At 38.3% G+C, this 14798-nt stretch overlaps 1 protein-coding gene across 1 annotated transcript in view; it reads right to left on the reverse strand.

Annotated features, from left to right (window-relative positions):
* Positions 1 to 2286: 2286 nt before the first annotated feature.
* Pdcd4 (Programmed cell death 4) overlaps positions 2287 to 14798 on the reverse strand; it is a 374027-nt gene continuing 361515 nt past the window's right edge. The window contains exon 8 of the mRNA XM_067136088.2: positions 2287 to 5145. Within this exon, the coding sequence (XP_066992189.1) occupies positions 5082 to 5145 (64 nt within the window). The 3' untranslated portion in view covers positions 2287 to 5081. The remainder of the gene's footprint in view (positions 5146 to 14798) is intronic.

The raw sequence follows: 14798 nt of genomic DNA on the forward strand, positions 1-14798 counted from the left end.
TCTAATTTGTGCAATAAAATACTTCACTGGTGCAACGATGTACAATGTAGCTCAATGCTTCATCAAAGACTTGAATTGTTACCGTTATAATTTCTATGGCACTTCATAAAATCTCCACAAATTCGAAGACCAAATACGAACTTGTTAAAACATCTTGGATAAAGTTCACCAACGAGGTAGAAAACACTCGAAGTTTCCAGATCTATTACTCCGATCACGTTGCCTCTTGACGCTTTATAGAACACACTAGAATCTGCAAAAGTCGAAATCTAGAAGAATACTGTGTTCTCACAGAAAAATACTATCCTATCACCTTGATGTTTTCACTAAAGATGAATGTCATGTACTTCTTCTAGTGCGATGTACCGTCATAGCTGTACCTTAATTCAATCTATACTGTTCTAGAATGTAATCCGTACTGTTTCGTAGTCCGTACTGTAATATAATACAATGTAACAGTCTTCTTCTCTCGCCCAACATACGAGTGAAAAGGTGACGTAACCTTCGGTTTCTTATTGGTCGAAAGCAATACATTAACATGATTTGTCCTTCCTTATAAGGTGAAGATGATTCTAGAATTCTCTCGCCCCCTTCTTCAGTTCTTACTGCACGACGTGTTCTCCACTGTGACGCAGCCCAGGTCTTTGACCGCTTGACCCAGTTCCGCTTGGCCCGCAACGGTGCGGCCTTACAGTCAGCTGATGCCCCATCCACGCGTGCTCATGCATAATTGTACATGAAATAAATCAAACCTTCATTTACGCTTACAAAGCACCATTTGGATGGGTACAGTATATATTGAATTGTTTTTTATTTCTGTCATGTCTCTTTTGTTTTTCATTCTTTCCTTCATTAAGTTTTTAACACATTTTTAGCATCTATTTTGTAAATAACTTTAACCCCTTTTTTCATTGAAGATGGCTCAAACGAGTTGAAACATGTTTCTTGACTATTATTACTCTATCTAATGATGGAGATGTGTATGTATTGAATAGGAGGACATCATATATTTCCCTTGTAAAGTGAAAATAGTCATGAAAGTGCACTTATAGTCACTGTTTAAGTAACATTCCTCCCCCTCAATACTATTATCGGCATCAATCAGCATAACTACAGCTTTTCAACGGCACGAAGACACAAAAGTGTGAATAAAGATACCACAAATAAACTTTCATTTCTTGACCAAGACGCATAGGATTCGAGTTTGGTTAGGAAATTTCCAGTCACAAAACTGTCCACAGTTCATTTAAAAATGTATACAAGAGACATTTACGAGTTAGGATTTCACCTGCATTTGTTTACGTAAAGCCCTGAAACACTGCGAGCTGTGCTCATCAAACAATTCATGGCTCCTTCACATTGCTAAACATTCACCGAACAATCCCAAGCGGCAGAACAGCGAATACTCTATGAATGTTTGGCACTTACGTCATGTGTGAGCAGCGCTCCATCAGGAGGCTGTTTTCAAGTTTCAGACGTGAGTCAGAGGAATTTTGTGATGCACTGTGTGGAAACACGAGTGGCCTGTCCACACATCATGTGTCATGCAGTCCGAGGACAGTCGTCTATCTGAGTGGAGTAATGAATTTATTCTGGATTTCTTGGATTTGTACCAAACAGAACCTACTATATATAATGATCCCAGTGTTACTTCAATGAGTGATATAAAAAAAAACCCTCCCTCGACCATCTTATGTTTCATCTAGGTTTTCAAACCCTTTGCTGATGGTAAGTCATAGTAATAATAATAATAATAATAATAATAATAATAATAATAATAATAATAAAAAAGCATCACACCACACCAGCAACTTGTATTTCTTCCATCATTTATTTTCATATGACAAGCAAGTGGTGTAATGGGTACACTCGCCTTCAAATATTCAGCAAACATTTATGTTAGTGGGGGAAAAAACGAGTTTGGAAGAGCCATCATACAAAATAACAACTCGTCAAATGATGCTATTAGGTTACAACACAACAAGGACATTGGATTGGATTTGGGAGGGAAGTGGTGGGCCTTAACCAAGGAACAGCCCCAGTATTGCCTTGAAGTGAACATGGAAATAGAAATGATAAAAAAAAAGTGAGAACAGAAACATATTGCAATACTGTATTTATGTTCCAGTTCTTATGTCATCTTTCATGTGGTCCCACATTCAGCAAATTCTTCAGGTTCCCAACAGTGGAGTCTGAACCCACCATCTTCTGAATACAAGCTTACGGCCTGTTTCTGTCCAAGTTTAAAAGGAAAAGGGGATAATATGGCTGGTTATTGAAAACTACTTTAATTAAAGAGTATTATTATATTTTTATTTCCAGTTCTGTCTGTCAGGCTACAGTATCATTGCATCATTGTGCAGTAGTGATGACTCAGTTACCAACATTACAATGAAAAGAGAACAGTGGTGCAAAATGGTAACACATTTGAGATGTTGAGTAAAACAACAACTTTCTGCTTTTCTTAAAAAAATTCTACCCAACCCAATACTAGTTGAGAACAATCCTCAAAAGTAATAAAGTAGGAATACTGAACACCATTTAAACACTCTAGTTGACAGCATTTATCGGACTTACATTCTTTGTACTTTTTTTTATAGTTTTCATTTTTCAAAGTATTTGCCCTTAAAAATATCAGCACACACCAACACACTCATACAAACATACATACCATGTACAGCACACAGATCATTCAAGAACAAGAACAAGCCTTTCTAACGACTACAGTTATATTCAGTCATTTTCTTTCCCAGCCAACTTTTCTTTTACAAATGACAAGGAGCATAAAAGTCCCAACTTTATTTTACATGGATATCGAACTACCTAATTAGTAAAAATACAACACTGCAGTTCTCGTGAATGAATTTTAAAACTGTATCCTTCCAAGAATAAAAATGGTAAAATCGATTACTGAAACAAGGTCAAAAACTTACGTCAAGTTATGAATGCGACTAACAATAGAAATGATAAAAAAAAGTGAGAACAGAAACATATTGCAATACTGTATTTATGTTCCAGTTCTTATGTCATCTTTCATGTGGTCCCACATTCAGAACCATAATGTATTTGCAACAGGAGCATCCTGCAGCATTGACATGTCACTAACAACAAATTCACAAGACACTCAGTTTCAATAGTATTACAATATTTGGGTTGATACCTGCATGTAACATATTAATGTCACAAACTAAACGTCAATGCATGTTAACTTCCTGTGGAATTGTCTGAAGTGAAATGAAGCAGCACATCTGTCATAAAACTTAGATTGAAGCTTTAAATTCAAAGGGGGAAGCTTGTTGTTGACACACTTATAAGCAATAGGATTAAAATACTATATTTTCCAATATTCCACAGCCTGTTTCCAGTCATTCGACCAGGTCAGGAATGGAACGACATGAAAGAAGGCAAGGATAGGAATTGTGCCGGCTGCCAAAGCCTGCTGCACTCCCAGGACAATGATTAATGAATGACAGATGAAATTATATTGGAGTGTGTTGCTGGAATAAAATATGACAGGGAAAACCAGAGTACCCGAGAAAAACCTCAGTGAAGTATTTGACGTTTCACTCTTTCTGAAGGCACACGCCCCTAAAGTTACGAGGAAGTCCTCAAAAATTTCAAGACTCCATCTGTGATACACAATCATTTCAGTTTGTGTACTCTACAAAACTCTTCTCTCAAGCTCATCATAGTATAAAAACAAATCTTTTGTCAGATCAATTCCATAGAAACTTCTTTCTGATTTTGCAACTGCATTTCTCACTGAATCACTTCACTAATATTGTAAATCATTCAAAAATTCAATACTTGTTCGAAACAACTGAATCTTTTCTAGAGATTATACTTATCTAGAAGGGAAGAGAGAATATTGAAATAGTTGCCCTAATCTGAAATATCAAGAACAGATGCTGCACTGTTCAATGCTTCCATTATTTTCCATATATTAAGAGTTGACAAGGAAGATACCATGCAGCTGCATTTTATTCAAGATTTTGATTAATAGAAGAACGGTTCTTTTATGATAGCAAATGCAATGTTTCTAACTTATGGTTCTAAGATGAGAGAAATGTGAGCTTTGAAAATCTAGCCTAGTTCTAACCAGGGATTTGTTGCAATGCCCACTAATTCCCTTTTATAAATTACATTCTTGAGATATATACCTGGGCAACAGTCCTAAATGTTTCTACCTTGTCAGTGATAACTTCAATCCGGCTTATGTTTGTGTACGATATAATGTTAAGCCACATATAAAATATGCCAATTAGTATTAAAAATGATTTCACAATTACCACCTAACTGTTTTGTAAGAATTATATTCAATGTAATTACGATTAATATTATTCTATTCCATTATCCAAACTAGATCAAACAGTCCCTTAGACTTTCGAAGCATGATCAAAACAAGCTAGAAAACTCACTTCAGCCAAACAATGGGTAATACTACAAAATTATGTCAAGTTCAATAACTCAAGATTACATTTCTTTTGTAAACCTCAGTATCTGCAACAGATTCAACTTAAAGAAAACTTATGACCATCTTACAATGTAGATATATTAACTGATCTTCCAAAGCTTCAAGCCAATAACAATTTTTAAAACCCTGTAACTTTTACAAATACAATCAAATAATATTTATAAACGACATATGAAAAATTATTAAAGAATAACAGTGCCACAGAACTGATTTGGCACAAATTCACCTGAAAAATCAGCAAACATACAAAAAAACATTTCAAAGAATAAGAAGAGAAGTACGTAAAAGAAAAGACCAACCAATCCTATGAAAATTGCAACTTTCTTTGCTGTTGATGTAATGTCACATACTAGAGAGAAATATATACCTGGACAAATTAATATTTTTATTACATTTTGAACGGAAATAAATGCAAAATTGAACATACATACTTGATACTGAAATCCTAACCACAAAGACAAGAGACAACTGGATTAGCAATATACTCGAAACACAACAATATGCAATTTTTTACAAAGCCTGCATATTTCTGATGTTAGTCTATATCTAACAATGAGAAAATGGGCTGGAGATGAAAAGGACAAGTTGACTTTGAAAGGGTCACACTTCACACAAAGTCATGGCTTTTCACACGACCGCCATCTCCCTCGGACACAAAGCGTTTGCGTCCCCTGAAACAAAAGGAAAAATTATGTAAGTGAATTTGTAAGATTCTTGGAGACATGCTCACAACCATTTGAACAACTTAGCAATGTGGACACTCATACTTCTACTTCAGAGCGGTTTGTAAACCACAGTATCAAGTAAATCTGAAACATAGGGTATACATGTTTAACAAGCAAAATCATGGTTATTTCTTAATTTTTTATCAAGTAAGTGAACTAACGTTCCCAAAAAAATGTAAATTTTTTACAGTACATTATTTTACAATCGCCTCTATCTTCTCTGCTTTAAACATAGATTTCAACAACGGAGGTTCACAACATGCCGTAGTTTATGATCTTTCATTTGACTTTCTAGCTCAATTTATACAGCCGTTATTTGATTTTAAATGCAGGAAATTGGAGTAATTTCTTAAACCTGAGAAAACAAGGGTTTAAAGTTGCCAATAAGATTGTCAAGTCCGTTTAACTTTGAACCTTAGAATTCCCCTGCTCCATAGGTCGGGGCCCTCCTTTTCAAGTTTTTTTTAAATCCTCTTGCAACTTTCTCCTTCCTCTTAGGTACCTTCTGTGCTGTTTTTGTTCGGATGTAGTCTGGTGTTTACTCCTACGTAGACGGAGCTCATCTGCTTCGAACACTCCAGTCACAGTATACTTTCCGGGTGCAATCTTAATTCTTTTCAGGACCTCTAGTTCTACTTTGTTGCCACAGTTGAAGTGCAAAACAGCATCCATAACACCTAATTTCAGTGTAACAAGCTCGACGTATGTCTCCTTTGTACATCTTCGCCATATCAATCCATTGAATGATTCGTTATTATTTTGTGTCAAACCGTGAAGATATTTGGACAGCATTTTTGGGTCATAAAGTCTCTCATATATGGGTTTCACAGCATGGAGGAGTTCTCATGGTATATCAGGTTTATATTTGTAGTTGTCAAGCTGATTGTTGCTTTTGGCTCGCTGGTATTAACACCACCTGAGCCAATTTACAGAGGGCTTGCCTAAACACTTTTGATAGTGTCCTAGATATTCCAGCTTTACCGTTATATGGATCAGATTCAACTACACATTTGTAGCTTTTGGAGTCCTGATCTCTGTCGAAATCAATATATTCTAACTCTCTGGTTTCCTTCGAACGAGCAAAAATTTTTTTTAGCTCCGTATGGCTCCATGTTTGGCGCTCACCCAGAATAAATTTTAGCACACACAACTTCATGATCAGCTTTCCATGCTAAATAAGATGCAGATTCTTTATCATCATACGAGTGTTTCTTGCAACCTAAACAGTTCTTTGATATAATTTCAATGTCAAGCACTTTACCAGTATCAACAGACATTGCTGATACGACACCTGACAGTGATGAGTAGCCACGTTCCTGCCAGGTACCATCTATAGAAACACCATACACAGTTCCCTTTATCTTTTGCACCTCTTGAGCAGCACTTTCTTCAGCATAATCAGTTCTTTGATATAATTTCAATGTCAAGCACTTAACCAGTATCAACAGATATGGTCCTGATATGTTCTTCACATGATCATTGCTGGGGTAAAGGTGGTGGTAGATTCATTAGAGTTGCAAACTTTTTAGCTTCCCCAAACCCACATCCAATTAACCTCATTCCATATACAAGTTTCCTATTATTTCGGGAGCACGGTCTTGCCTCTTGGAGGTACAAAATGTGTGTTTGAAAACCACATAACTTACAAACCAAACTCAATGTCAGAGCCCAACCAAACCATTGATTTTCAAAATTAATCACACTCATTGAAGAAATTGTGAAACAACTTGGGTATGCTAAAGCATAAATCAAAGACAGAAGGCAGTCTGAGTCAAACACAACACAGAAATTACCACTGGAATATTCATTATTGCTCGTGTCCGTGCTTGTTGCGAGTTTAGCATGTGAAGCACTACAAGAAGGGTCAATATTTGTTTCTTGCACTACTAGTTCCTTCTGCTGTATTTTTATGTTGATTGCCACAAAACCTACGCTTTTTACTCTTACCACTTCGAAACTTAGAACCCATGATCAAATGAATCACACCCACAAACACGAAATAAATCGAGGTATGCAAGTATTTCACCCAGTCAAGTTACCAGGGAAACTGCCATTATTGTTTATCAAAGATAATTAATAAAAGAATGAGAACACATCACTATTCTAAAACATAATACTACTGTAATAACAGAGCCATCTGTGAATGACAATTTATACTACAAATCAATTTCCTGCTATACGGGAACCAGAACAAAAACAAACTGACGCTACACCCTCTCAATGTCATAAAGAGGTAGGCACTGCTTTGTTTAAACCAAATTTAGATGCATTTCTAGTAACCCTAGCCATATGAACCATACATTTCTTGAAAGGGCATAGTTCAGGTTTGCATATGGTGCTAAAAATAAAAAATGCCAAATTTAGCCCGAAAGTGCTATTTTAAACATACCTTAAGCAGAAAAGTGTTCAATACAAAAAGGTAAAAATTGCATTTTAAAAAACTGTTCAGTTTTTGTTATTAAGATTTATATATAAGCAGGGATATGGCAGCAACGGACAGTGGTATAGTTTCATTGCAACTAAGTGTACTTTTTTCCTCTTCACCAAATTTCCCCATGAAATACCAGAAAACCAAGGAAATCATCATTTTACTGTTTCTGATCATAATAACAATGGCATGTGACTTCTGAAGAAGCCTTGAGCAGGTCTTTGAAGTTCACGCCATGTGGGCGACCTGCGAGGATGGAGCCTCACCTATAACAAATTTTAGTGATGAAGCGCACACACACCCAGCCCCCGAGCCATTGTAATTAACCATTGAAGGTTAAGATTCTGACATGGCCGAGAATCAAACCCGGGACCCCCTGGATAAAAGGCCAACACGCTGACCATTCAGTCACTTCCTGATCATGAAAAGTTATGTTATGGAAAGTGTCTAGTGTTACTCAAGAACTAGAAGCAGTCATTCCGGATTCATGGAACAAGGTCTCATGGTGGAGATTGTAGGATAAAAAGAAAATAAAAACTGTCATTCATTTTACATCACACTAACTACTTTTACAGTTTCTGGAGATGCTGAGGAGCCAGAAGTTTGTCCTGAAGGAGTTTTTTCATATGCCTGTAAAAATACAGACATAGGGCTGGGTACCTTTAAATACCACAGGACTGAGCTGGGATCGAACCTACCAGAAGGGCAGGGCTGTACCATCTGAGCCAGACAGCCTGGCTGAATTATTGTTTGAAGAAGGACTGCAAGTATAAAGCACCTCCTCTTCACTCGACAAAGAAAAAGGATATTTACAAAAAGTGTTAAGCTGGGAAGAGAAAGAGACTTTGTCAAGAGAGGTTGGGCTGGTACAAACAAGTGGAAGCAAACTCAGCCGCAGGCCATCTGTACACCAAGTAGAGGCAGGGGATATGCTCCCAGCTCGTCTGTACACTAACTACAGGCAGGGGATATGCTCCCAGCTCGTCTGTACACTAAGTACAGAGGATATGCACCCACCTCGTCTATACACTAAGTACATGGGATATGCTCCCACCTCGTCTATACACTAAGTACAGGGTATATGCTCCCACCTCGTCTGTACACTAACTACAGGCAGGGGATATGCTCCCAGCTCGTCTGTACACTAAGTACAGAGGATATGCTCCCACCTCGTCTATACACTAAGTACATGGGATATGCTCCCACCTCGTCTATACACTAAGTACAGGGGATATGCTCGCACCACATCTGTACACTAAGCACAGGAAGGGAATAGCTCCCAGCATGTCTGTACACTTAGTACAGGGGATATGGTCCCAGCTCGTCTGTACACTAAGTACAGGGGATATGCTCACAGGTCGTCTGTACACTAAGTACAGGGGTATGCTCACAGGTCGTCTGTACACTAAGTAGAGGCAGGGAATATGCTCCCAGAACGTCAGTACACTAAGTACAGGCAAGGGGTATGCTTCCACCACTCTGTACACTAAGTACAGGTAGGAGATATGCTTCCACCACTCTGTACACTAAGTACAGGTAGGAGATATGCTTCCACCACTCTGTACACTAAGTACAGGTAGGAGATTTGCTTCCACCACTCTATACACTAAGTACAGGCAAGGGGTATGCTTCCACCACTCTGTACACTAAGTACAGGTAGGAGATATGCTTCCACCACATCTGTACACTATGCTCCCAGCTTGTCTGTACGCTATGTACAGGGGTATGCTCCCAGGTCTCATGGCAATGATGGGATAGGAAAGGCCTAGGAATGGGAAAGAAGTGGCCGTAGCCTTAAGGTACAGCCCCGCATTTGCCTGCTGTGAAAATGCGAAACTACGGAAAACCATCTTCAGGGCTGCCAACAGTGGGGTTTCAACCCACTATCTCCCCGATGTCAGTTCACAGTTGCAAGCTCCTAAACCCGCGCCCAACTCGCCTAGTCTTTTGATATAACTGAAAGTATTTGTACACTTTATTTTACTAATATGTAGTTTAAGATGATGGATCAGAACATGTTCTACGTAAATATGTTTTTTGAATGTTCAATTTTAAGTTAACTGGTCTGGGTGGACCTTATAATAGAAACTTAAGAATTTCAGGAGTAGCAATGTCTTCACCATACAAAATAGGTTCTCACATATTTGGCCCTCCTTACTTTTTGCTGCTATAAAAATGGGAAAAAATTGGGATCAATATGCGAGTAAATGAGGTAATTACAGTATTTCTCAGAATCCAGGACTTTTTTCCCCTCAGAATCTCGTGTAAAATCAAGGGTATCTTGCATTCATGACCCAACAGTAATGAATACCACTGGCAGTTACCAAGGTAACCAAGCTGCTTCCCTTCAACACCCCCCCGCGCACTTAAAACCCAACTTTCAACATCTGCGTCTTTATTAGGCCTGTAGGCTACATTGCTAGCTGTGGCAAGCAGTTATACAGTTCACTGGTTCTTGGGAAATAGTGAAGAATGACATTCTACTTGCTGGGTGACCGGGCGAGCGACAATCCCCTCAATAGACAAAAAAGTGTCCCTGTATTAGCCTCTACAAGAACATTTCTCAAATCCGCAAAATGGCATTGAAAAATGCAAGCCTTTGAATTCTTAGAAAGGTCATGGCTACTCAGTGGCTGAGTTATAACGCACCTACAGTACCTGACACTTACTAAAATTAACAGTTTCACAGACAGCAGGAATATTTTCGTGGTGGATCGTCGTATTGTAGAGACATGTGGATGATTTTACGAAGAAAAGCCTGATTTAATTTTCTGAAGGAAAAACCAGGAGTCATCTTGCATTCTGGGTCGTCTTGGATTCGGAGAAATACAGTATTAAACAAACAGCTGGCACACAAGAATGGTTATTGGTAAGATTTATGGCATAAAACAATGGCTGTCATTACAAATTAGTCCATAGTTTTACTGTATTCGAACTGGGTGATAAACAAAGTTGAAAAAAAGGAATTAGTCACTAATATTCTGTGTGGACGGCAAAAGAAGAAAGTATCTAGAGGAAAGATTTCAAAAGAAAATTCTGTCTGGTGACTCATCAAATTTAAAGTAGAGAATAAAATACTCAAAATAATATGAATCTCTCACTTTAACCTGCACTCCATTTAAATCCCAACTAATTATAGTTGCATCCATAAGCTTTTAAGATCTTCCCAACTACAGAAGGATTTTACAACGGAATCAATATCGGGGCATTTGGATTAAAGAATCCCCAGAAATTCTAAAAACGTTTCACCATGTATATTACAATAAGTTAAGACCTGTACGTAACAAGCAGAAAAATATTAGCACTGCCGTTAGCAAAAATATGAGAAACTTAACTGTCCCACTGAATTTCCTCTATGATTGTTTCTCTACAACAGGTGTGATTTGACGAGTCGACAGAAGAAAGTCCAAACTGAAATATTTATTATTTTGTTATTTTGACACCAATGCACTTCGTCCAACAATATTCCTAAACCTTTGTCATCATCATCATCATCATCATTCTCCCACTTCCAGCCGATACCGGGTGGGAGCAAATATGATTCCTCTCCACTTTGTTCTGTCATTCCACCATCCTTCTTCCGACACGATGTTCCAATCAATGTTTCGTTTTCTAATGCTATTCTTCACCAAGTCTATACACCGCATTCTTGGTCTTCCTCATCCTCTCTTCCCTGTCATCCGTCCTTCCATGGTTTGTCTTGGTAGCCTTACTTCATTCATCCGCCTTTGTACTAGACTAAAATTCCACTAGGCATGAAAATACTCAACTGAAACTTCATTTTCATTTTATAGAAATAGCTAATTACAGTAGAAGTCCACTATAGTGAGTACAGCACATAGCAAGAACTCCATTATATCAAGAACTTTCTGTCCCTTGAAAATTCCTATTTTAAACTGTCTATTATCCTTCAGTTACAGCGAGAACCCTATCACAGAAGTGTCCATTATTACAAGCAATTAAGCGTGCATAATTTTTTCCATCATGAGTATTTATGCACTCGAGTGATTATATTGAATGCGATCGATCGTCGTCGGTATAGATTTTTCGCAATGAACACTCTCGTCGACATTCGAAGTCGAAGGCAAGATCAGAGTCGATTATCAATACTAGTCAACTGGTCTAGAAGCACAATTTGAAATGAAAGAGAACATGTTTCCGTAATAAATGCGTAAATAACGTAACCGATACAGTAGTTAACTCGTTAAAAATAAAGGCTGAAGTAAACAATCGCTTAATGTTAAAACAATGTAGGCTACTGAAATTAAGCAAGAATGTGATACACCACGATACACCACAAAATAAGATGCAGAGTTACGTATTCCTGCAGGGGACAAGGAATATGTGTTAAGCAAGAAAACATTCTATTGAATACACGAATAAAAACCACCCAACCTGAATATGTGAACACTTGATATGTTTTTTCCCTGACATGCTTTTACATTGTATATGCAAGGGTACAGCGAAAGATATAGGCTATCTACCATTTCAAAAGATGCAATGAGAGTATTCAAAACCCTGAAAAGACGAGAGAACAAATATGAAAACCTTTGCCACAGGGGGCTATTAAATAAAAGCTGGAATGAGTGGCTCAGACGGTTGAGGCGCCGGCCTTTTGACCCCAACTTGGCAGGTCCGATCCTGGTTCAGTCCGGTGGTATTTGAAGGGGCTCAAATATGTTAGCCTCATATCGGTAGATTTTCTGGCACGTAAAAGAACTTTTGGGGACTAAATTCCAGCACCTCATAGTCTCCGAAAACTACAAAAGTAGTCGGTGAGACATAAAGCAAACTACATTATTACTATTAAATAAAAACAGTGCATTAAAAGGTGTGTAAGACACCTGACAAAACATAAAAACGATTGCAGTGGGACCCCATAAATGTATTAGCACATTATTGCAAATTACACACTTTCTAAAAACAAATGTCAGCTGAAGCCTTATATTTCAGACCAGTGGGTTAAACATTGTTTTCTGGCCACATTCTTCGACCATGTATTTGGAGGTAAAACTTGGCCATGTGCAACAGAAATTACTTTCACCATCATCTTGAATGCGACAATACTTTGATCGACTAAGAGTCGAAATTCGAAGGTGCAAGTTTCAACACACGCGCCACAGTTGAAAGATGTGGATGCCTGTCCACTTCCTGGATTCCATCATCATTAGTAAGCGATTTCACGATATTTTCAGTCTATCACGCGACAAATATTTGCTACCCTTCAATGTGTCGCTCAACACAGAATACATTCCTCACTTCAGAATGGAATGCAAAATTATAAGCTACAAATTTCATTTTTGTTACGTATTGAAGTGCAATTATAAGAAATAAATTGGCAAGAGGATCCACCTTTTCAATACAATATATCAAGTAGTGGCCATCTTCACAGGTAACAGGTAGGGACCCTCTTAGAGGCAGCCCTGCCCAGGGAGTGGCACCCCTGCCTATGTGAGTCCCAGAGCACACTGACCTGGTGTGTAACATCTCGTAAAGGGTTCCAGGAAACAAGTACCCACTGCCTTGTGGGATTAGGAGGGATCCTCAAAGGCTAAGGGAGTAAACCCCAAAAGAAAATTTTCAATTACGTTAGGCCTAGTAAGCCAGTAAAAGAGCTTTTTGTAGTTGCTTTCAAAACACATAAGAGCCTCGGAATGTATTTATCAACTAAATTAAGACGCCAGGATGAGCAGACTCATGTCAAGGATGATGGTTTATGGCCTGATGATAGACAGGGTCCTGCAAAAATGCAAAAATCCCGGAGGAGACTAACATGGATTGGAACCATGAACTTAGTCTCACACGAAAATGTGAAGAACTGGTGGACCTCATGGAAAGGAGGGAATTAATGATACTGGGGCTGAGTGATACCAAATGGAGAGGGAAAGAAATGAAGAAATTAAAAAAACAATATACACTGTATTGGCATTGAAATGACAAAGAGATGAGGAATGGTGTTGGTTTCATCATGAGTAAAGATCTAGAAGGGGTCGCTGACATTCAGTATGTTAGTGAGGGAATAATAAAGGTGACTGTGCAGCATTTAGGGAAAGAAAAACTAACTTTGGTACAGGTGTATGCACCTCAAACTGGATCTTGTCTAGAGGATAAGAATCAGTTTCTTGATGATTTGGAAAAAATTATTAGTAAAGAGAGAGTAATCATTATAGGATGCACAGCTTGGGATGGATAGAACAGGATATGAGAACGTAATGGGACCTTATGGATATGGTGGACGAAATACAGAAGGTGAACGTCTCGTTGACTTCTGTATGAGGAATGGGTAAGTAGTGAAAAATAGTTGGTTCAAGAAGAGAAAGAGCCATAAGATAACACGATACAGTTGGGATGGACTACAAAAAACTGTAACTGATTATGTCACCTCAGATGAAGAAAGAAGCAGAATGGTAACAGATGGCAGAGTAATACCCAGCGAGAGCCTTCACAGTGACCACCGTCTATTAGTAGCGGACCTGAGAAACTTCTATGAGCCAAAAGAACAGAACAGGAAAACGCCAATAATCAAAGTATGGGAACTCCAGAAAACACACAAGAGAACTGAGTACCAGAACCGGACAAAAACCCTGTTACCAAGAGATGAAAAGAAAAATGGAGAAGCAGAATGGACCAGACTAAGGGACACATTGGTTAAGGAAGCAACTGAAGTTTGTGGAAAGACAAGTATGAAAATAAGGGAGAAGGGAACACCTTGGTGGAATGGAAGAGCGAGAGTAGCAATCGGGGAAATAAATCTCTTGTGGAAAGAAAGGGATTGGGAGAAAAATAAACCGGATCTTGCTAAAGACGAGGAAAAGCTCAGAAACCTCAAACAATTACACCGAAACAAGAAATTGGACGTTAAACGAACAGTTACAGAAGAAAAGACCAAGGCAATTGAAGATGAAAATGGAAATCGGTTAGTGACATGAGAAGTCCTGAAGAACCATTTCGACCACCTACTGAATAGATCAGTTCAAGAACAAAATGCAGAACCAGAAATCCAAGCCTACAATGAAGAACCTCTCATCACCTGGACAGAAACTGAGACAAGTCTTAAAATCTATGCCTAAAGGAAAATCTTCAGGTGCAGATGAAGTGAATACAGACATGATAAGGGCAGCAGGCATCCAGGGTATATAATGGCTGCACAGAGTACTAAATGCTGTATGGA

Source organism: Anabrus simplex, chromosome 1, assembly GCF_040414725.1.
Source record: "Anabrus simplex isolate iqAnaSimp1 chromosome 1, ASM4041472v1, whole genome shotgun sequence".
NCBI lineage: Eukaryota > Metazoa > Arthropoda > Insecta > Orthoptera > Tettigoniidae > Anabrus > Anabrus simplex.